General features: G+C 37.4%; 1 protein-coding gene across 4 annotated transcripts in view; it reads left to right on the forward strand.

Moving 5' to 3' along the window:
• The window catches only part of LOC106879584 (uncharacterized), a 59866-nt gene that overhangs the window by 23967 nt on the left and 13201 nt on the right, over positions 1–22698 (forward strand). For all 4 annotated transcript variants that reach the window (XM_089363718.1, XM_089363717.1, XM_052973271.2 and 1 more), the window contains exons 2-7: positions 3945–4044; positions 6630–6715; positions 11320–11390; positions 12291–13251; positions 18914–19017; positions 20676–20743. In XM_089363718.1, the coding sequence (XP_089219844.1) occupies positions 3967–4044; positions 6630–6715; positions 11320–11390; positions 12291–13251; positions 18914–19017; positions 20676–20743 (1368 nt within the window). In that variant the 5' untranslated portion in view covers positions 3945–3966. The remainder of the gene's footprint in view (positions 1–3944; positions 4045–6629; positions 6716–11319; positions 11391–12290; positions 13252–18913; positions 19018–20675; positions 20744–22698) is intronic.

The raw sequence follows: 22698 nt of genomic DNA on the forward strand, positions 1-22698 counted from the left end.
ACAATGTCATTTTAAAAATAAACAATCCCATCATTAAAATCTCAAATCTATGAGGTAATTCATGATCAATTCAAAACAGTGAAAATAATCGTTACTTTTGACCAAGTAATCTGAATGCTAAAGGGTTCAAAAGTGATCCTGTCAAGATCATCCTGACTTTTTTTTTTCTCCAAGAATCCTATGTTCATGACTTTATTCCTTTTTTAACACACTAATCTCCAGTTTAAGAGAGATTTATTGAGCGAGATCGTTGCCAGTGCCCCTGGACTGGCTCTTGTGCGGGTGGCACATAAAATACACCATTCTGAGCGTGGCCGTTGCCAGTACCGCCTGACTGGCCTTCATGCGGGTGACACGGAAAAGCACCCACTACACTGGTTGGCGTTAGGAAGGGCATCCAGCTGTAGAAACTCTGCCAAATCAGATTGGAGCCTGGTGTTGCCATCCGGTTTCATCAGTCCTCAGTCAAATCGTCCAACCCATGCTAGCATGGAAAGCGGACGTTAAACGATGATGATGATGATGTCAAGCAACCATTCTGAGGCTGCCTCATTTGGCTTATAAAGTAATCTATATTTTGTGGCATAAGATCCCTCAGTCATTGCCTATTTTTCTTATTTTATTCAAGAATTAATTTTGAAGATAAGCACAAAGTCTTGAATTTGGGTGAGAGGACACAGTTAAATATATCATACTAGTACTTATTTTAACAAAAAACTTCAGAAGGACGACAAGCAAATTTGTAAAGAGCTGTAAGTAAATACCAAAAGCATTTGCTCAACACTTTGCTTCTTCTAATGCATTTCACAGATAATGGCTTTTATTTTGATGTGTGCAATATGTGTAGTTGGGGGGAGTGTGGCACTGTAACATTTTGAGAAATTGGAAAGTGTTGTCGTAGAGATATGGGGTGGGATAAGTAATATTCGAGAGGAAATGAATATAATGGCCTCTTTCTGTGTGACAGGATTATGGATAAGTAGGGGTAGGTAAAACATAGAAGGTCATGTGGAAGTAGAATAATATTTTAATTTGATTGCAATGTCGTTGTTTAACCTCGGGTTAACCCTTTCTGAGGAAGACCTTATAATCAAAGGCGCTCGAACCACGTCCATCTTATTTTTATTTCAGACATAGGAAATTTTGGCTGCCATTTTCAGCAGGTTGTGTGACCACATATAGACTCCTGTTTTATTTAAAGCAATAATAGATATGCATCAACCACCATCAGATCAGCATCAACTTTGATTTATGATATAAACCAATACATTGCATTACTTGGTATTCCTCCTCCTCATCATCATCACCATCATTTAGCATCCATTGTCTGTACTGGCATAGGTTGGATGGTTTGACCAGGGTTGGCAAGCTGGAAGGCTGCACCAGACTCCAGTCTGATTGGCATGGGTTCTACAGCTGGGTGCCCTTTCTAATGCCAACTACTCCGTGAGTGTAATGGGTGCTTTTATGTGCCACCAGCATGGGTGCCATTTGTGTGACACTGGTATCTGCCATGACTGCAATTTTACTTGGCTTGATGAGTCTTCTTCTCAATCATGATATAATGCTGAAGGTCTCGGTCATTGCCTCGATGAGGCCCAACATTCAAAAGGAACTCAGCCACTTTGCTTTTAGTATATGACTAGAGATGTTTGCCTCGCCTTAATGTTTGTTGTCCTCTTTAACAATTATATATATATATATATATATATATATATATATATATATACACACACACACATAACAAAGTGTTGGCGCAAAACAGTATATATGTATAATCACAATTTAGGTTAGTTGAAATATGTTTGTCATGTATTTCACTGCAGTTACCATGGAGAAAAAAAATCTCTCTTATGGTAAAAAGGTGTGAAAACACCCAGTTCGTTCAGTGTCACCACCTCTTAGGAATCTCAGACATCGATGTTTCGAGTTTATTGACTCTTGTCAATGAAATATACCTAAAAGAGGTGAGTTTGAATGAACTAAATAAAGCTTGTAGCTTTATGTATCATTCAGCCTACATGTTGACTGATTTGTGCTAGTGGATCGCCTGACTGAGAAAAATGACGAAGTGATGGTGCAAAGCAGTGTTTACGTATAATCACAATTTAGGTTAGTTGTAATGTTTGTCACATATTTCAACTGTTAAAGGCAAATTTTTATATATAAATATATATATATATATATATATATATATATATATATATATATATATATATAAACAATATATGAGTATATGCATATATATGTACATGTATGTACATACCTTCACCTACATGTACATATAGATACATAACTGGGTACATGACGTGGCAAAAGAACATGGACAAAATGATAAACAAGATACAACAAACAAGCAAGCCACATAGAAACATCTCCTTCATCAGCTGCCAAAACCTATGTAATTAACGCACTTTTTTGCAAAAATAAAAATAAACTTTAGTGGGTATGTAAATTACATGAGTAGATTGTTTCCAGAATTAAAAAAAAAATTTTTTTGTTGAGAAAAGACGTACAAAACAAACATTTGTACCAGAAGTCGATTCATTTAATGTCAGAATAGGTTTTTACAGAAAAAATAATGGCTTAAATATGAAGTTGACTTTTATTTATGCTGGGCGGTATAATACTTACTTTTTCTGTATAAATTTACTAAAACCATTAAATGGTTAACTACTTTTTGACGTTCATGCTGGTAATCACGGTCCGGGCCATATTTTACATTGCTTGGAGTTTCTACCTATTGCAATAGAGCACCATTGACATACATAATGGTATTGACATTCCTGACAGAAAAAAAATGTAATGATATGGATAATCTTGATTGTATGTTTTATTTTTGTCTGTTTATTACTAAGCACAGTTTTAAGTTTGTCACTGATTATGCCAATTTCGAACATTGGCTCTATTGCCTTGTTCAAATACATATTCAACATATTTAATTTCTCCTTCACAGTAAACGATTCATAAGTTCTGCCCATACTGACAATAACGGTAATGACAAATTTTAAAGTTTGCTTAACATTTTATAATTGTGAAAGGGATTAAAATTTTGATACTCTGTATCAAAGGTTCCGACAAGAATAAGCAGAAAAGAATTGTTTACATAATCAGTTTGATCGGTCACCTTCCTTTGTCAGTTGAGTAAAGTGTCATCCAAGCTGATGTTTATTGGTAATTTGCAACACCTGTTCATATTTATCATCTTTGTTTTTGTTGGTAATTCTTATCAACAACTTTTCTTGTGGTCGTGATTTGAGAAGACATACAGCAGTATGCTAAAGATCGGACATAATCTCTTGTGGGCAAGAAATGTAAAACAAAGTTTATTATAAACAACACAAACACTTTGCAATTTAATAACTTTCAATGTGATACCTGTTAAACAGAAATTATTTTTATTTAATGAAAATTTAATAAAATCTGATCATAAGTAAGTGAAATTATGCTAAATACAACTAAATTGAAAACCTTTTACCCTTGGCTATATCAGCAATTCTGAAAACTTTTGGGTGCGAATTTTACATGAGTAGAAACTTTTTCTAACAAATTATATCCTGAAAATCACCTGCACAAATTACATAGGTGCACAATCTACATGGGTTTTTATGTTGCCAGTACCGTCTGACTGACCTTCGTGCTGGTGGCACATAAAAGCACCCTTTACACTCTCTGAGTGGTTGGCGTTAGGAAGGGCATCCAGCTGTAGAAACTCTGCCAAATCAGATTGGAGCCTGGTGTAGCCATCTGGTTTCACCAGTCCTCAGTCAAATCGTTCAACCCATGCTAGCATGGAAAGCAGACGTTAAACGATGATGATGATGATGATGATGATGATATGGTATATATATATAACCAGGCAATACTTCATGCAAACAGTAACAGAATTATTATTTTGTAATGTTCGATACATATTGTTAATTAAATTTTCTCTTGTTTTGTAGAAACTTGCAAATCTGAAGAAGAATGTGTGCTGCTGTGACTTATTCTCCAGGAGATGTTGTTTGGGCAAAAGTCCCTCGCTATCCATGGTGGCCTGCAGAGGTAAACTATGCTTCAATAGAATATGTTGCCTAAAATGTTGCATGTTATTTTCTTTTTTTCCTTTGTTTGCTAAGATCAGAAATACTCTACACCAATTAATCCAAGTTACAAGTTGAAAACGCTCTCATTGGCAGTTAGTGATTCTTCATCATCATCATCTTTTAACGTCCTTCTTCCATGCTAGCATTTATACTTAAATAAAGTAAATTACCAACTTGATCATCTGCCTTGAAAACAGAGGTACCTTTACAACATCAATGAATTTAGGGTGACAGACATAACCTGAAAATATCACTCAATGTTAAGAGTTGTTGTTGTCATTTATAACAGTATGAAGGTGGTGAGCTGGCAGAATTGTTAGAGAATGAGAAAAAACGCTCTGTAATATTTTTTCCAACTCATTATGTTCTGAGTTCAAATTCTGCTGAGGTCAACTTTGCTTTTTCATTCTTTCAGGATCAATTAAACAAGTACCAGTTGAGTTTTGGGGCCATCATAATTGACTAACCCCTTCCCTAAAAAAATTGCTGACCTTCCAAAATTTTAAAGCAATTATGACAATATGATAGATGTTGATGGCAAGAATGTTGATATCTAATTCAGAAGCTTGTTTTAAAACGCCAGTTCTGGTTCTGCTCTAAGTCAGTCATAACGAAACAGGGAAAGATAGGGCTTTAAGCATTTCAGAAGTTGCTCTTTGTTCTCCTCCCTACTCTGCAAGACTGATGGATGCCATCTCTCTCTCTCTATCTCTCTCTCTCTCTTTCTCTCTCTCTTTCTCTCTCTCTCTCTCTCTCTCCCTCTCTCTCTCTCTCTCTCTCTCTCTCTCTCTCTCTCAAGTTGCTTCATTCTGATTTTATTCACCATACTTTGAGCTGTGCTGGTAATAGCGGGCTGACTTGGTGCTTCATCTTGAGTAACTAATTCAGCTGAGTCTCATTTATTTCTTGTATTTATGGCTACTTATAAAAGCCAAAACCTTCGCAGGTGAAGAATGTGCCTCGCAACATATGCTTGTAGTTAGCGACTTCAGGGTCAGGGCTAAATGGATGCCCAGTAGGCGATCAGCATGGGGGAGAAGGGTCTGGAAGCTTAAGGGTACTTTTGGCAAAATAGAGGGGAGATATAGCATCACATGATGTGGAAGACAGCTGGGGGTTGCTATGGGACAACCTGCTGAGGTCCACTGACCAGATCTGTGGTTGGTGCAAAGTCTCCTCTTGACCCAAGATAACGTGGTGGTGGAACAATGTTGTTGATAAGGCCATTAGAGAAAAGAAACACGCTTGGAAAGACTGGAAGAACGGTGGTAGCAGGGAATTGTATCAGACTGCCAGAAGGGAAGCTAGGAGTCAGGTTTATTTAGCCAGAGGGGAAGCAGATAAGAAAATTTTGGCTGTTCTGCACCATGAGGATCAAAGACTTGAGGTATTTCGTGTTGCAAGACAGTGTGTGAGAGAGAATCGTGATGTCGTAGGAGAGAAATGTGTTCGCATGAATGATGGTTCACTTGCACTAAACGAGGCTGCAAAGAGAGAGGTTTGGAGATGCCACTATGAAAGGTTGCTAAATAAAGAGAATGAATGGGAGAAAGAGAATCTGCCGGATGCCGACAGAGGCACCAGCTATCTGAAGTGACAGTGCCTTGGTAGATAAAGCAATTAAGCATATGCAAACAGAGAAAGCCCCTGACCCATCAGGAATCACCACAGAGATGCTCATAATATCTGGCGGTGTCAGCTATAGCCTAGTCACCAATATAGTTAACCAGGTGATACATGAAGGAGTCATACCCAATGACTGGTGTAGCAGAACCATAGTCAACTGCTACAAAGGTAAAGGTGACGCTTTAGATACAAATGATTACAGAGGTATCAAGTTGTTGGATCAGGTAATGAAGGTCACTGAGAGGGTCATAGCCCAACTAATTAGGGAGAGAGTCAGTTTAGATGAGATGCAGTTTGGGTTCGTGCCAGGGAAATGCACCACTGATGCTATATCTCTGGTAAGACAGCTGCAGGAGAAATACCTAGCCAAAGATAAACCTCTGTCCCACTATTTGGTACCTTAGGCAAATGACTTCTGCTATAGCCTCAGGCCAACTAAAATTTTGTGAGTAGATTTGTTAAATGGAAACTGAAAGAAACCCAATGTGTATGTGTGTGTGTGTTTGTCCTTCTTTGTCTTGACATCATGTAATAGATGTAAATTATTGTCCCTGTCATGCAAGCAGTGTCATTGATTTCCAATACTCTGCAAGAACATATATGACCATGGGGATGTATTAACTTGCTTGGAAACAGGTGAGAGTTGGTGACTGGAAGAATGGCATCTAGCTGAAGAAAACAACTTGACTCAAAGTCCAACCCATGCAAGCATGGAAAAGTGGACATGAATGAATATTATCATTTTAATGTTCACTTTCCTATGCTTTGCCTGGGTCAGACAAAATTTATTGGTAGATTTTTATACATTGACATACATACACAGATACACACATACACAAAGTTAATAGTTACAATTTTGTATTTTATTTTATATATCTGTTTTGATACATGACCTGTAAACTGTTTTTATTTAAACAGGTTGTAGCCCAGGAAGACTGTAAAATTGTTGATCATGGGAAGAAAAATCCTATAGCTTATATCACTTTTCCATGTGAAGATGCTTAGTAAGTATTTGATATTATGTTTGATTAGTCTTTAGTTTAGTATATTTTCAGCAAAAATAATTTCTACCATATCTTGTGGTATACAAGCCAAATTTTTTAATCCAAAATTTACAGTCAAAAATAAAAGTTGACTTTTACACCAAGTCTACTTTTGAGGACCAAAAATTCCATTTGAAATACAGCAGTATTTGGAGGAATACTTATGTTTCAAGGTTTACACTATGTACTACATTAACTTGTATGCTAGAAAATGTGGTTCTTCTCTTTTATTTGTTAAAATTGAACTGGCTTGGTTGAACTTTGGGTTTTGTAATTCCAACACAGATAAGGATACACATCACATCACAGATAAAGATTCACATCACACACAGATAAAGATACATATCACATCACAGATAAGGATACACATCATAGAAGGACAGAATGGACTAAGTGGAGCAGGAGGAGACTTGTGGAATAGAAGAGTTGCTGAAGAAGTCACAGATGTGTGACGAAAGATTTTCAGACAATGGACATAAAATAAAATAAGAACAAGTGAAGAACAAATATATAGTGACAGGAAAAAGAAAAATGACCATCCCAAAATATAACAATATTATATTATAATATTTCATACCTCACCGAGGCGATGACTACGGACCGAGACCTTTGGAAATGGGCTGTGCGTGAGAAGACCCGGCAAGCCAAGTAAGATCGTTGCCAGTGCCCCTGGACTGGTTCTTGTGCGGGTGGCACATGAGATGCACCATTTTGAGCGTGGCCGTTGCCAGTACCGCCTGACTGGCTCCTGTAGGATTTTCGAGCGAGATCGTTGCCAGTGCCCCTGGACTGGCTTGTGCGGGTGGCACATAAAAGACACCATTTCGAGCGTGGCCGTTTTCGTGCGGGTGACACGTAAAAGCACCCACTACACTCTCTGAGTGGTTGGCGTTAGGAAGGGCATCCAGCTGTAGAAACTCTGCCAAATCAGACTGGAGCCTGGTGTTGCCATCCGGTTTCACCAGTCCTCAGTCAAATCGTCCAACCCATGCTAGCATGGAAAGCGGACGTTAAACGATGATGATGATGATGATGATGATATTATATTATGCTATATTAGATTATAATATAATATTATACTACTTATTTAGATGCGCTAATCTTGACTCTGCCTATGGATGAGGAGAGTTGTATCAAGAAGTGTCAGTCTCTAATTGTGGAGAGAATGTGTGGAAGATGTGAAATGAAGTGGTGAGAAAGGATCTTCAAATGTTGGGCCTCACAGAGGAGATTACAAGGGACCGAGACTCCTGGCAGTTTGCTGTGCTTGAGAAGACATGTCAAACTAAGTAAAATTGTGGTTGTCCTTGCATACAGGCATGTCTCTTGCATCCCGCTACAGCTGAGTGATCCTAATCATGCAGGCTTGTAAAAAGCACCCTGTGCTGGTGTTGCATAAAAGCACTAAGTACACTTTGTAAAGTGGTTGGCGTTAGGAAGAGTATCCAGTTGTAGAAACCATGCCAAAACAGGCACGTAGCTCATCTGGCCAGCCCCTGTCACACTGCCCAACCCATGCCAGCATGGAAAATGGATGGTAAATGATTATGATATAATATTTCATAACATTGTTCATGATGATGATATGAAATAATATAATGTAATATAATATTCAATGTAGATTTTTATGCTTATTTCTGAAATCATAGCATAAAGTAATGGAATCGTTTAAATTATTCAAAGACTGTTCTTTTATAATTTCTGTAATGACTTTCAACCAGTTTCTCTAAACTATTTAAATTGTAGTTCCTCATAGTTGTTAGGTTATAGCTGCACGTGCATGCACACACACACACACCATTCAGTAGGTTCAATTCGTCAACCCTTTTGATTTTTAAACCGATCACATCCAGCGCAAACATTCTACCTGTTTTATGTTCAAACCACCAGTCAGATCCAGATTCTCATGCTTACCTACCATATCATTTCTAAAATTAAACAACCACATGGAAGAAATTTTGAAGCTACAAAATAATGCAAAACAATGTCAATAAATAACTATTACATTTGATAGAGTAACCTCAATGTTAAAAGATTAATCTGACAGGACAGAGAAACTTGTAACAGGTTTATTTTCCTGGATTTATTCTGTAAAATTTGTACATTTCTTCAGAACCTGAAAATGTTTGTTTACCAAACGAAAGAGCTCTTAACCATTCCACCATCTTGCTTGTGACATTCTTATATGTAGATAATTGTTCTATTTTCCATGTAAAATTCCTAGAGAGAATGAAATATTTTCAGTTCCCTTAGCACAAATGTTATTTGATATAATGTTTGTAAGTTATTTTCGTGTTTATTGGGTTGAAATACAGTATTTATTTTCAAAACATTTTACTCCCTCACCAAAAAGAATTCAGTTCGTTACCCTTTACTTGTGATACTATATATCAGGCATGTGCCATCAGTAATTACTCAGAGTAGGCAGTTGGTGATGTTTATGTAGTAAAACACGCAAAAAAAATAAGCAAAACACTGGCATGCGACTGAGTTGGAGGCAGAATTACTTCTGCCTTTATAGCACTTAAAGAAAATGTTATAGGAATGTACACAGCATGTGTACTACAGCAGTACTATGCGTAGTTTTACTGAGATTGAACAGCAGAGGCAAATTATGCCAACCTAAGCTACAAAAAAATTAAATATTTTGCATTTTATGCATAGTATTCAGAGTAACCTTCATAATTTTATTGAATTAGGTGCATATGTTGCTATAAAAGTAAAATGTAACTATTCAGGGTAGGCATTGCCTATCTTGCCTACCCAGGTGGCACGTCCCTACTATATACCTGTATCACTATCACTTTCTGCTGATTTTTTTTCTTTATTTGTTTTACTTTTTTACACTTTTCAAGTCTACAGTAAAAGACCTGACTTGAAATTTCTTCTAGAAATAGTTATGGTGAAATATCTAATCTTTTCTCTTAACCCACTAGCATTCAGATTAATTTATCAAATGTAATGCTTATTTATTTACATTATTTTGAATTGATCATGCATTATCTTGTAGCTTTGAGATTTTGATGATCTCATCATTTACTTTTAGAATGACATTGGTAGGGTAGACATGAGAAGCCAGATCTGGCCAGTTTGAACATAAAACAAATAGAATATTTTGACTGGTTGTGGCTGGTTTAAATGCTAAAGGATTAAACACATTTTATACTACTGACAAGTTTTGCAGTCAGCTTACTTATTACATTGTAGCTATTAAGGCTAACGTGAATAGCTGCGGTCTTCATTGATATATTGTAAAATATTTAATCTAGGGACATTAATTATGTTAGAGGAATTTTGAGAAGAGAAGTTGGTTACGTGAACTCCAGTGTTCAACTAAAACTTATTTTATTGACCCTGGAAGGATGAAAGGAAATTGGCCTTGGTGGAATTTAAATTCCAAATGCGAAGAGCTGAAAGAAATGTCGCTAAGCATTTATCCAGCATAGTAACAATTCTACTAGCTTGCACTTTCTTTAGAGGAATTAATAATGCAGAAATATAATTGTTTAGGCTGCTTAAATTTTAGATTTTAACTTCCATGAAAGTATTTTTATCTTGGCTAAAGATCAATTACAAAAGTTAGCACATTTAGCAGATGGTGGTAAGAAACACCAACTCTAAAGTAAAAATACAATATTCAGAACTTTATAACTCACTGTTTATTTAGTATTATATAATCATCCTCATCATTTAACATCATGTTGGTATGAGTTGAATGGTTTAATAGGAACCGACAAGCTCCAGTATCTGCCTTGGCTTAGTTTCGAGTTGGATACCCTTCCTAATGCCAACCACTTAACAGAGTGTACTGGGTGCTTTTCTTTTTGTAGCACTGGCACTTGTGCGGTTACCAAGTATTCATAAGACAAGATTCCCCCCCCCCCCCCCCCCAGCAACTGAGTGGGGTGTAGTAGTATTGAAGGATGTGAAAACATGACAGTTTAAATAGTTTAGGACTGTCGACTTATTCTTTTATTCCTATGGAATCAGTTCAGAAATGACACATGTTCACAAGATATATCACCCCTGGTTTAAGGTAAGTTTGTAGATCATCTCTAAGCATTCGTTTTTTACCTATTTTTACCCCTTGTCTGCCCACTCAAGTCCACAGGCCAGGTTGGTCATTTGTTTATCTATTAGTAAATACCTGGGAAGATGCCTATATCTCGGCCATGACACATGGCCCAGTAATAGTTTCAGCTAACAGATTAGTTGACTAACAGATGTCATTTAAGTAATCAGTCATTTTTATGTAACATACTGCACTTGTCACTGAGCCCATTTGCTATGTGACTAGTGAAAAGCAGTGAACCGGCACAATCGTTAGCTTGTCGAACAAAATGTTTAACAGCATTTCTTCTGGCTTATTAGTTTCTGAGGTTAAATTCTGCTGAGGATGACTCTGCCTTTCACTTTCTTGGGCTCTAAAATAAAGTAGCTGTTGAGCACTGGGCTCAATGTAACTGACTTCCCCCTCTCCTCAAAATTGCTAGCCTTGTACCAAAATTTGAAACTGTTATGTGACTGGCGTGTAAAAGTTATTATTTATTTACTTTTTATTCCAGTGATATTATTCGTTCTGAATCTAATATCATGCCATTTAATACAGAACACAAGAAGAACTACATAAAGAAAGGTAAGACTTTACGTCTACAATAATGTTTCCCAACCTATTTTCCCCCTATGCCCCACCATAACTTTCCAAAAAAATGTATGCCCCACCAGTGGTTGGAAAAAAAGAACTTTATCTTTAAAATTTTATGATTATATACTTTCTTTAAAGAAATGTCCACACTAGAGCATTAGAGTAGCACTATACTGTAACAAACAGTCTTCACACAATATGCTTCGCTGGAGAGATTGGTTTGGCTAGGCTGAGTGTAGGTGTAGTATGTCTGCTGTGAAAAAAAGATTTTCACAATTCCATGTCCCACTTAAAAGAAAAAAGAAAGTTTGGATCCCATCCCCAACCCTAGTTTTCCCAGGTTCCACCAGTAGGGTGTACGCCCCACATTAGGAATCACTGGTCTATAGCCATCCTTCCTTGTAATGTATTATTAAAATAACCAGACATCATAAAACTGACATAGGCTTACAAGCTCAACCATTAAATTTTTTTTTTTTTTCCGAACGATAATGATTCACAAACCTAATACTCGACTTTGGTTTCTCGTAATTTTAGGCATACGAGAGATAAATCTATATCCTAGTATAAACAGGGTGTAGACTAATTGATAGTGTGTTGATAGTGTTGATAGCCTTCTTCACAAGAGAAATGTTCATTGATTTTACAATGGTGAATTATACTATCTGATATTTCTGTTAGATGGTCTTGATCAATGCAGTAGCAGTGACAGGTGACACATGATCAATTCCTTGCTTGTCCCCTGTATTTGTGCTTCTCCAGTTTACTTCTTCTTAACATCATTAATAAAAGGGGAAAAATAAAATAATTTTTCCCCTATTTATATTGTGTATCATTTTTTTTTTTTGGCTTTATCTATTATAATTCTTTGTATTTTATTTTTCTTTCCAGGTGAAAATCTGCCAAATGATTTGAGTCAAAGATTCCTAATGGCTCTAAAATGTGCTCAAAAAGCTGCCAAGGACAACACTGATGTTACACACAAAAAAAGCTCATCAGTTAAGAATCCAACTGACTCTATATTTAATAGTTCCTTCAACAGTAAGTCATCTGTTGCTGGTAGTTCACACAACCAAGCAGATTTACTTCCTGACAGTCCTCCGGCTACATCAGGTGCCACCAGCACTATTACTAGTTACACAAATGAGACCAGTGACCATTTGAAGTATACCTGTAGCCAGTGTAACTTTTCTACTTGTCGGCTAAATTTGATGTTAATTCACTATAAACCTGAAGAAAATGTACTCCGTTGTCCTAGTCTGCCTGACTCTTTTGTGGCAAATGCTGACAACCGTAAGCGTCGAATGCTTGAGAATGATGCATATCTGAGAAGCCAACACTTCAAGGCCCCACGTCGCATGAACACACCAGAAGTCACCAGTCGTGTTCCTTGTTATGCCCGGAAACCAGCCTCACCTCCACCTCAGAAGGCCTTACCTACCACAGTTCATGACAGAGGTAGTTGCTATATGTTCCATGATGAACCCATCCGACAGCCAGCACATAAACCCAGCTTTTCATACCGGTCACTTCAGAAAAAAAAAGATAACTCCTCTTGCATGGGAGAAAATGAAAACTCCAAACGCAGTATTAATTCTTTTACACAACCAAAGACTTATACCAAACTGAAGTCATCGAAGGATCAAAGAAATGGTGTATTGTCTATTGGCAACACAGAGAGAAGAAAAGAGTTCCAGATGAAGCCAAGTTATGATACTAGCACTCCTTTGGAAAATAAACTAGAACGGCCAACTAGAAAACCTCACTCCAGTGGTGAGAAAAGATCCAATGGGGAGAAAGATGAGAAGGAAGAGGAAACAGCAACAAGGAAGAAACTTCTTTATTCTGAAAAGTAATGCTGGAATTTGACATCTTTGAGTCTTTTATTGTTGTATTGATTAGGTTGCCATGTAAACTTATGTGAAAATGGTTCTGTATATTCAGGTTCACTGATACTTCACTTGTAGCTAGAAATATATTTGTCTCTATCAAAAACATTGTATGAAAGATAGTGTAGATGACGATTGAATGAATGAATGAATGAATGAAATAAGAAATGATTACCATGTTGTATGAATGTTAATAACTGACTAGAGTCTAATGAAATAGTACACCATCTGTTGTTTGTTTTCTGAAGATTAATCATTGATTTTGTTTTAGTGATTGAATGGTGTAATAGAATGCATTGTTCAAAGACACCTTTATCTTTATTAAGCTGGCAAGCTCACAGAAGCATTAGCGCGCTGGACGAAATGCTTAGCAGTATTTCATCCATTGCTACATTGTGAGTTCAAATTCTGCTGTGGTCAACTTTGCCTTTCATCCATTCGGGGGTCAATAAAATAAGTACCAGTTGAACACTGTGGTCAATGCAATCAACTCGTCCCTCTTCCCCAAAATTGCTGCCCTTGTGGCAAAATTTGAAACCATTATTTTCATCATTAAGCTGGAGAGCTGGCAGAACCATTAGCACACTGGATAAAATGCTTGGTGGTATTCCGCTTGTCGGTATGTTCTGAGTTCAAATTCCGTGGAGGTTGACTTTGCCTTTCATCCTTTCAGGTTCAATAAATTAAGTACTAGTGAAACACTCGGGTTGATGTAATCAACTAGGCCCCTCTTGCAAAATTTCAGACCTTGTGCCTTTAGTAGAAAGGATTATTATTGTTCATTTTGTCCATCCTTGTTCTCAGTTCAAATTCTGCCAAGGTCAACTTTCCTTTCATCCTTTCAGGGTCAATGAAATAAATAGCAGTTATGCACTGGGGATCAATGTAATCAACTAGCCCCCTCCCCTCAAATTTCAGGCCTTGTTCCTATAGTAGAAAGGATTCTTATTACCTCTGCCTTAGCGAAGGCAGAGGTGTTGTTTGCAGTCGTGTTTGTTTGTTTGTCCATGGACAAGATGCTGGATGGATTCGGATGAAACTTTCAGAGATGTTTGGCCTCGTGACTGGCAAAACTGATTAGATTTTGGGATCGATCCGGTACTGGACAAGGATTCTGGATTATTTGCTATGTTTACTTACATGATTATGATCTTACATTCACTTTCAAGTCTTTCTCAATTATCTACCTTTTTGCTGTTTCCGATGTTTTATTTTTGTTTCTCTATTATTAATTTTATTCGCATCTCTATCTTAGTAGAAATTGAGGATCTTTACCTTTTGACTGGCAGATCGAAAAATTTATTGTTTGTAACTAAACACTTTCAAACATCGTATACTGGTAGAATGTGTCACTTAAAACCTCTTTTATTCTGTAAAATTCATTATTTTCGAAGTTATTTCGTGTTAAGTTGTCGTTTTCAGTAATTTCAACCAATCAATGACATTGATTGAGCTGAATAAAATTACTGTTGTTGTTTGTCAACAACAACTTCCGGCGGTGTATATTTCGTTTGTCACTGTTATTTATGACATATTTCATCTCGGTTATGTTTGTATGAATAAACGAGTGTATCTGCAGCATGTTTACTTCATGGCACCATTTCTACTGCTTTTAGTTTTTTTTTTCCTGCTTTTCAGCTACTATTTTCGGAAAGACTTTTTTGCCCCTCCCCCCTCCAATTTCTTCATTTTTCACTTTTTTCCGTAACTCTAACCCTAAAATCCCAACCCTAACCCTAACCCCCTAAAGCTAAAGCCAGTACAAATGCATAAATGATGTCATAAATAACAGTGACAAACGAAATACACACCACTGATAGTTGTTGTTGACAAACAACGGCAGTAATTTTATTCAGCTGAATACACGTCATTGTTTGGTTGAAATTACCGAAACATGACTACTTTAACACGAAATAACTTTAAAAATATAAACTTTTCTCAACAACACTAGAGTAAAAGATGTTTTATATGACACATTCTACCAGTGTCCGAAGTTTGAAAGTGTTTAGTTACAAAAAATTAATTTCTCGATTTGCCGTTCAAAGGGAAAAGATCCAAAATTGATGGATAAAGAAATCAAACTACCTATAGACGGCAGCAAAACCGTTCAGAAATGAAATAACACTAACATATTTTCATAATATATATATTATGCATACATATTAACACTTAACAGTATACTTACATATATACATACATCTATACGTTGATCTAAAACAACAGGAATACCAAAGGAAGGCTGGAATTTAAGAGAAGAGAAAACCAAAAGGTCTCATGCTATTTATTTAAAAATTCTTGAGTAGAACTTATTACCTCCGCCTTTGAAACTATTTTGGATGGTGAATTTGTTAACTTTGGCTTCTATTATATAAGGATAAACCATTTATTACTGTTACTAAGTTTTCTACAATCACCTTCACATTTCCATGACTACCATTGAGAGCGGTCGGGTTCATGTTTAGTATTCTCGTTTGTGACAGCTGTTGAGTTTATTTCAGATATTCTCATTTTAAAAATCATGTCGCTAATCGTTGAGAGGATGTTAGTGTTGCCTTGGTGGAGGTTTTCACTCTCTGCGTGCTCTTGTTGTTATTATTAGTGTGGTTAATGCCTTACTTGTGACACAGTTCAGTGCCTGTAGTAAAATAGGATCATTTACCCACTCATCTGTTGTATGTGTATATTCATAATCAAGTATTTTCAATGTCTTTGCCCCCCTCTCTCTCTTTCTCTATCTTTCTCTCTCTCTTTCTCTCTCTCTCTCTCTCTCTATATATATATATATTGTGTACTATTCCATGTGGTAAGATCAACAAAAAAAGTACCCCATCTGGTGAGAGATAAATATTATTTAATAAACACAGTGTATGTTTTTATGTGTTACTATTAGTTTCATGTAGTGAAAGCATGCCAGACAGTATTTTTTAACATGTCTGGTGTCTCAGCACAATCTTCAGGCCCTGCACACCTGGCATAACAAACTAAAAATTGGACAATAAGATGTGAGAAGGAAATAGATATAAAAGGTCCAGAAAATGGAAAATAAAATAAAACGAAGCAAAATGGTGGGATGGGGAAATTAGAATTATTTCCCCTTTAATTGTTAAAAAATACTGTCTGGCATGTTCTCATCACATGAAACTAATAGTAACACATAAAAACATATTGTGTTTATCAAATAATATATATAGTGCAAATAATGATTATTTCATTGGTTAGTAGATATAAGCACTAATCAGCAAATAGTTTGTTGAAATTATAAACAAAGCCCAGTGGCTTATTTAAAAGCTCAAAGGACTGTGTGTTTCTTACTGAGGCACTTATTGTAACATTGGTGCTCCAGAAATTTTTGCATAAATGAGCCAAAAATGTTATGAGCACATTGTCGGCATATAGAGTAGATGTTCTCTTATGACCTACATAAAACTGCAATTAACATATTTTGTGGTAACATCTGCTGAAATATATTGAGAATAAATGTTCAAATCATTCATCATCATCATCATCGTTTAACGTCCGCTTTCCATGCTAGCATGGTTTGGACAATTTGACTGAGGACTGGTGAAACCGGATGGCAACACCAGGCTCCAATCTAATTTGGCAGAGTTTCTACAGCTGGATGCCCTTCCTAACGCCAACCACTCAGAGAGTGTAGTGGGTGCTTTTACGTGTCACCCGCACTAAAACGGCCACGCTCGAAATGGTGTCTTTTATGTGCCACCTGCACAAGCCAGTCCAGGGGCACTGGCAACGATCTCACTCGAAAATCCTACGGGAGCCAGTCAGGCGGTACTGGCAACGGCCACGCTCAAAATGGTGCATCTCATGTGCCACCCGCACAAGAGCCAGTCCAGGGGCACTGGCAACGATCTTACTTGGCTTGCCGGGTCTTCTCACGTACAGCACATTTCCAAAGGTCTCGGTCAGTAGTCATCGCCTCGGTGAGGCCCAATGTACGATGGTCTTGCCTCACCACCTCAGCCCAGGTCTTCCTGGGCCTACCTCTTCCACGGGTTCCCTCAACTGTTAGGGTGTGGCACTTTTTCACGCAGCTATCCTCATCCATTCTCACCACATGTCCATACCAGCGCAATCGTCTCTCTTGCACACCACAACTGATGCTTCTAATGTTCAGCTTTTCTCTCAAGATACTTACACTCTGACGGGTATTCACATTGACATTACACATCCAACGGAGCATACTGGCTTCATTCCTTGCGAGCTTACGTATGTCCTCAGCAGTTACAGCCCATGTTTCACTGCCATGTAGCATGGTTGTTCGTACGCATGCATCATACAGTCTGCCTTTTACTCTGAGTGAGAGTCCCTTTGTCGTCAGCAGGGGTAAGAGCTCTCTAAACTTTGCCCAGGCTATTCTTATTCTAGCAGCTACTCTTTCAGCGCACCTACCCCCACTACTAACTTGATCGCCCAGATAGCGGAAGCTATCGACTACCTCTAGTTTTTCACCCTGGAATGAGATAGAAGTTGTTTCCTGTTTGTTTACAGTCTTTATTGCACCTGAACATCTGCCACAAACAAAAACTAACTTGCTAGTTAACCTGCCTTTGATGTTGCTGCACCTCTTATGTGTCCATAGCTTGCACCGGGTACATCTTATAGAGTTACTACCTACTCCTTTTCTACATACTGAGCAGGGCCATCTACCTTCCTACTTATTAGGATTTTGGTTTTAGCTAGGTTGACTCTAAGGCCCTTCAATTCTAGACCTTGCTTCCACACCTGAAACTTCTCCTCTAGTTCTGATAGTGACTCTGCAATTAGGGCAAGGTCATCAGCATAGAGGAGCTCCCAGGGGCAACCTGTCTTGAACTCCTCTGTGATTGTCTGGAGGACTATGATAAATAAGAGGGGGCTGAGGACGGAACCTTGGTGGACCCCTACCTCTACCCGGAATTCATTGCTGTACTCATTTCCAACCCTCACCTTACTGGCAGCATCTCTGTACATGGCTCGCACAGCTCTCACTAACCATTCTTCTATCCCAAGTTTCCTCATTGACCACCAGATAAGGGATCGGGGGACCCTGTCAAAGGCTTTCTCCATGTCAACGAAAGCCAGGTACAGAGGTTTATCCTTAGCTAGGTATTTCTCCTGCAGCTGTCTCACTAGAAATAAGGCATCAGTAGTGCTTTTACCTGGCACGAACCCAAACTGCATCTCATCTAAATTGATTCCCTCCCTAATTAGTTGGGCTATGACCCTCTCTGTAACTTTCATAACCTGATCTAACAGCTTGATGCCTCTGTAATTATTTGTATCTAAAGCGTCACCTTTACCTTTGTAGCAGTTGACTATGATGCTGCTACACCAGTCATTGGGTATGACTCCTTCGTGTATCACCTGGTTCGTAATACGGGTGACTAGGCTATAGCCAACACTGCCAGATATTTTGAGCATCTCTGCAGTGATTCCTGATGGGCCGGGGGCTTTCCCAGTCTTCATACTCTTAATTGCTTTATCTACCCTGGTACTATCAACTCGGATAGCTGGTCCCTCTATTGGGTCGACATACGGCAGGCTCTCTTCCTCCCATTCATATATATATATATATATATATATATATATATATAATCTTGTTATTTTATTTAACCTTTTCAACAGGAAAAACACAGATTCCAACCCTGAGGACAAATCTGATTCATCTGATGAAAGCTCCTTTGGTACTGATGATGAGATGTGCGACACTCTATCTTCTACAAAAGCTGGTGAGTATCTTTCCATATATAGTTTATTGAATTGATAAACTTATTTATGTCTTTAGAAATGTAATTTGTTGTTAAGATACAAATTCTGGTCTTAGTTTCTCCCAGTTTCAGCACTCAATTTACAAAACTCACGATATTTTAATGTTGAGATGTCACAAATAAAGATAATGTTCTGATTTCTCTTATTATTGCTACGTGTGATTGAGTAGCGAAATATACTATAAATTGTTTAAATAACTGAATAATATTAACCATATCATACTGTATTCCTGCTATAGCAAGAATAGGTGAAACATCATCTCTGGATTCCCAGTAAAGTGGTAAAGAAGATGCAGCCAATTCTGTTCATTAGTTTGCTTGCAATTCTTATCCTTGAGCTGTATATGCAACTGTTTATGTTTTTGCTCAAGAATCCAGGTATAGAGTAAGATTAGACACAAGGACCCAAGACTAAGAGAGTTAAGAATGCTACTGTGGTTACTTAATCAAATAATACTTTAACATCAACAAATTTTACTGCAATGATTTAATTTGTGTTGAGTGGTTTTTGGTGACAGTCTTGACTTAATAGCAATTGGCTGCATGTTTGAAAGGTTTTGCATTGCAACCATGTGGTTTCAGGTTCAGTCCCACTGCACAGTACCTTAAGCAAGTGCCTTCTGCTATTGCTCTGAGTTGACCTTTTGAGTGTATTTCTTGGTAATGAAACTGAAAGAAGTTCCATGTGTGTGTTTCCTTGTTACTTCTAACCTTCTGTGAAAATGTGTCTGGTCATGAGAAAATATTAACTTGCTGGGAAACAGGTGAAGGTCAGTGACAGGTGTAGAAAATTTACCTTAATGAATTCAATCTGACCAGTATAAACATGGGAAAGTTTGATATAAAAATGATGATATATATCATCATTGTTATTGTTTAACTTCCTTTTTCTCATACTGGCATAAACTCAATAGTTCAACGAGCTAGAAGACAGTGCTGAGCTCCAATGTCTGCTTTGTCATAGTTTCTACAGCTGGATGTTCTGCCTGATGCCTACTACTTTACAGAGTGTACTGGGTGCTTTCTTTCATGGCAACAGCACTAGTGAGATCATCAAGTATTTGAAAGACAAGACCCTACAACTGGGTGGGGTATAGTATTGAAAGAGGTGAAAATATAATGGATTTTATATTTTTGTTATATTGCACAAATAACATCAAAATGATATTTTCTAACTTCTTACACTGAAATAGATTATGCTATTTAGAAGTATACAGCTTGAAGTTAGTGTCAAGATTTGAACTATGAATATCTTATTTATCTGTTAATTTATAGGTTACATATTTTAATTAAGTTTTTGTCTTGTTTGAGTTAATGGCTGTTTTTATCATTAGGTCATCTTGAAGATTCTCTCTCATGAAATCATATTTCATCATCATCATTTTAATGTCTGTTTTTGGATGCCCTTCCTAACACCAACCACTTTATAGATTGTACTGGGTGCTTTATACATGGCACTGACAAGGCTACTTTATACGTTGTAGTAGCATGGATCCTTTTACATGGCACCAGCAATATATTTGTTACATATTATCAATTCAAATCATCTTCATCATCTAATGTCTGCATTCCATGTTGGCATGGGTTGGACTAAATACATTTTTCTTTTCATGTTTCAGACTCGCCTGTTGTGGAAAATGATGCAGTATGGGTTAAATTCAACAAATATCCTTTCTGGCCTGCCTTGGTAGGTATTCCACTTTCTCTTATATTGTAATTTTAGATATTTGCTACAGCTATTTCTCATACAGTATTGGTAATATTCATAAGGAATTTATTTGTAAGAGTATATGGCACCTTGGGCAATTGTCTCCTGCTATAGCCCTGGGTTCACCAAATCCTTGTAAGTGGATTTAGTTGGCAGAAATGCATATATCTATGTATATGTGTATTTGTTTGTACCTTTTGTTTTGAAATCATGTGATGGTCATAAACGAACATCGTCACATGAGTGATGTTGTTCATTTCCAGATTTCCATGAGAAACGTTTCCCTAGGGAAATATTTTCCTTGCTTAGAAACAGGTGAAGGTTAGTGACAGGAAGGGCATCAGCTTGTAGAGAATGTGCCTCAATAAATTCCATCTCGTAGTACATCAGTATATCTCACTGACATAGTGTGTGTGTATTTGTTTATGTAATGCAGTCACACAGTTTCATGAAATCTTATATGCAAGATTGAGGTGTGCTAGCATAGAAAGACTCATGTAACTAGGCTGATACTTTTTTTTGTAAAATTATAGAAGTGCACCTTGTGGGAAAGCATGTAGAGCCTGATGTGTGTGCATGGAGCACATGGTTTAGTGGTTAGGGTGTTGCACTCATGACTGAAAGAGTGTGATTTCAATTCCTGGACCTGGTAATGCATCATGTTGTTGAGCAACACAATGTCCTTTGTCCACTCAACTTGTAAAAATGAGTAACCCTGCAATAGACTGGCATCCTGTTCAGCAGGTGAACATATTCGTCACAGAATCTGAGAAACCAGCCTTATGAGCCTATGGTTTGGGAAGGACCATTGATCCTTTTTTTTTTTAATTGATATCATCATCATCATTCTTTAACATCTGTTTTTCATATTAGCATGGGTTGGACGGTTTGACCAGAGCTGACAAACAGGAGAGCTGCACCAGGTTAAGTTGGCTTGGTTTCTATGACTGGATGCCCTTCCAAACACCAACCTCTTTACAGTATGTACTGGGTGCTTCTAACACGGCGCCAGCACAAGTACTTTTTTGCATGGCACTGGCACAGGGTTCTTGCAGGCCAATCTTCTTTATTTAGTGGGAGTAGCATGACACACATATACATATGGCTGGTGCACAAATCTGTGCTGTAAAATAAGCTTAAGACCATATCAGATACACTTGGAATGTATTTGACGTGTAGACCCATTTTCATTATGATGTGAACCAATCTAAAGTTTGTTTATTTTATATCACTCCTTTGTGCACCACCCATGTTTTGTTCTGACCTGGTGGCCAACACAACTGATCAGTATTTACTGGTTTCTGATAATCAAGTTAAACCTTTCAGTCAGTTTAGAGTTGCTTTGCTTAGTATCTGGTGCTGAAGAGAGGTGGGGAGTTTGACATGCATCTACAAATCTATAAGGGATGCTTTCTACTCACTTTAGTGTTTTTAACATCTTTTACCCAAAGCAAAAATTTTTCTCCATGGCAAACTACTGTGATTATATCTCTTTATATGCCAGTTATGTTTCAGACATATTTGAATTGATTCAAAATTTGTTATGCCAGCATGGAAGGCGGATGTTAAACGATGATGACAATGATATCTATATTCACACACACACACACACACACACTGACATATATTTAGATGCTTATACTATTTTTTACATACTGTGATTTTGCATTTATCCTTGGAATCAATATCAACAATGTGTATTGAGATCTTTACTGAGAATCAAAGATGTCTACTCTGTTTAATCATCAAAAGTGAAGTAATTAACTTGATTATCTTAAAAGTCGAGGAACTGATTAGAGATTATATATAGGAAGGGCATCCAGCTGTAGAAACTCTGCCAAATTAGATTGGAGCCTGGTGTTGCCATCCGGTTTCACCAGTCCTCAGTCAAATCGTCCAACTCATGCTAGCATGGAAAGTGGACGTTAAACGAT

This window comes from Octopus bimaculoides, chromosome 15, assembly GCF_046866305.1.
Source record: "Octopus bimaculoides isolate indiv1 chromosome 15, ASM4686630v1, whole genome shotgun sequence".
Classification (NCBI taxonomy): Eukaryota; Metazoa; Mollusca; class Cephalopoda; order Octopoda; family Octopodidae; genus Octopus; species Octopus bimaculoides.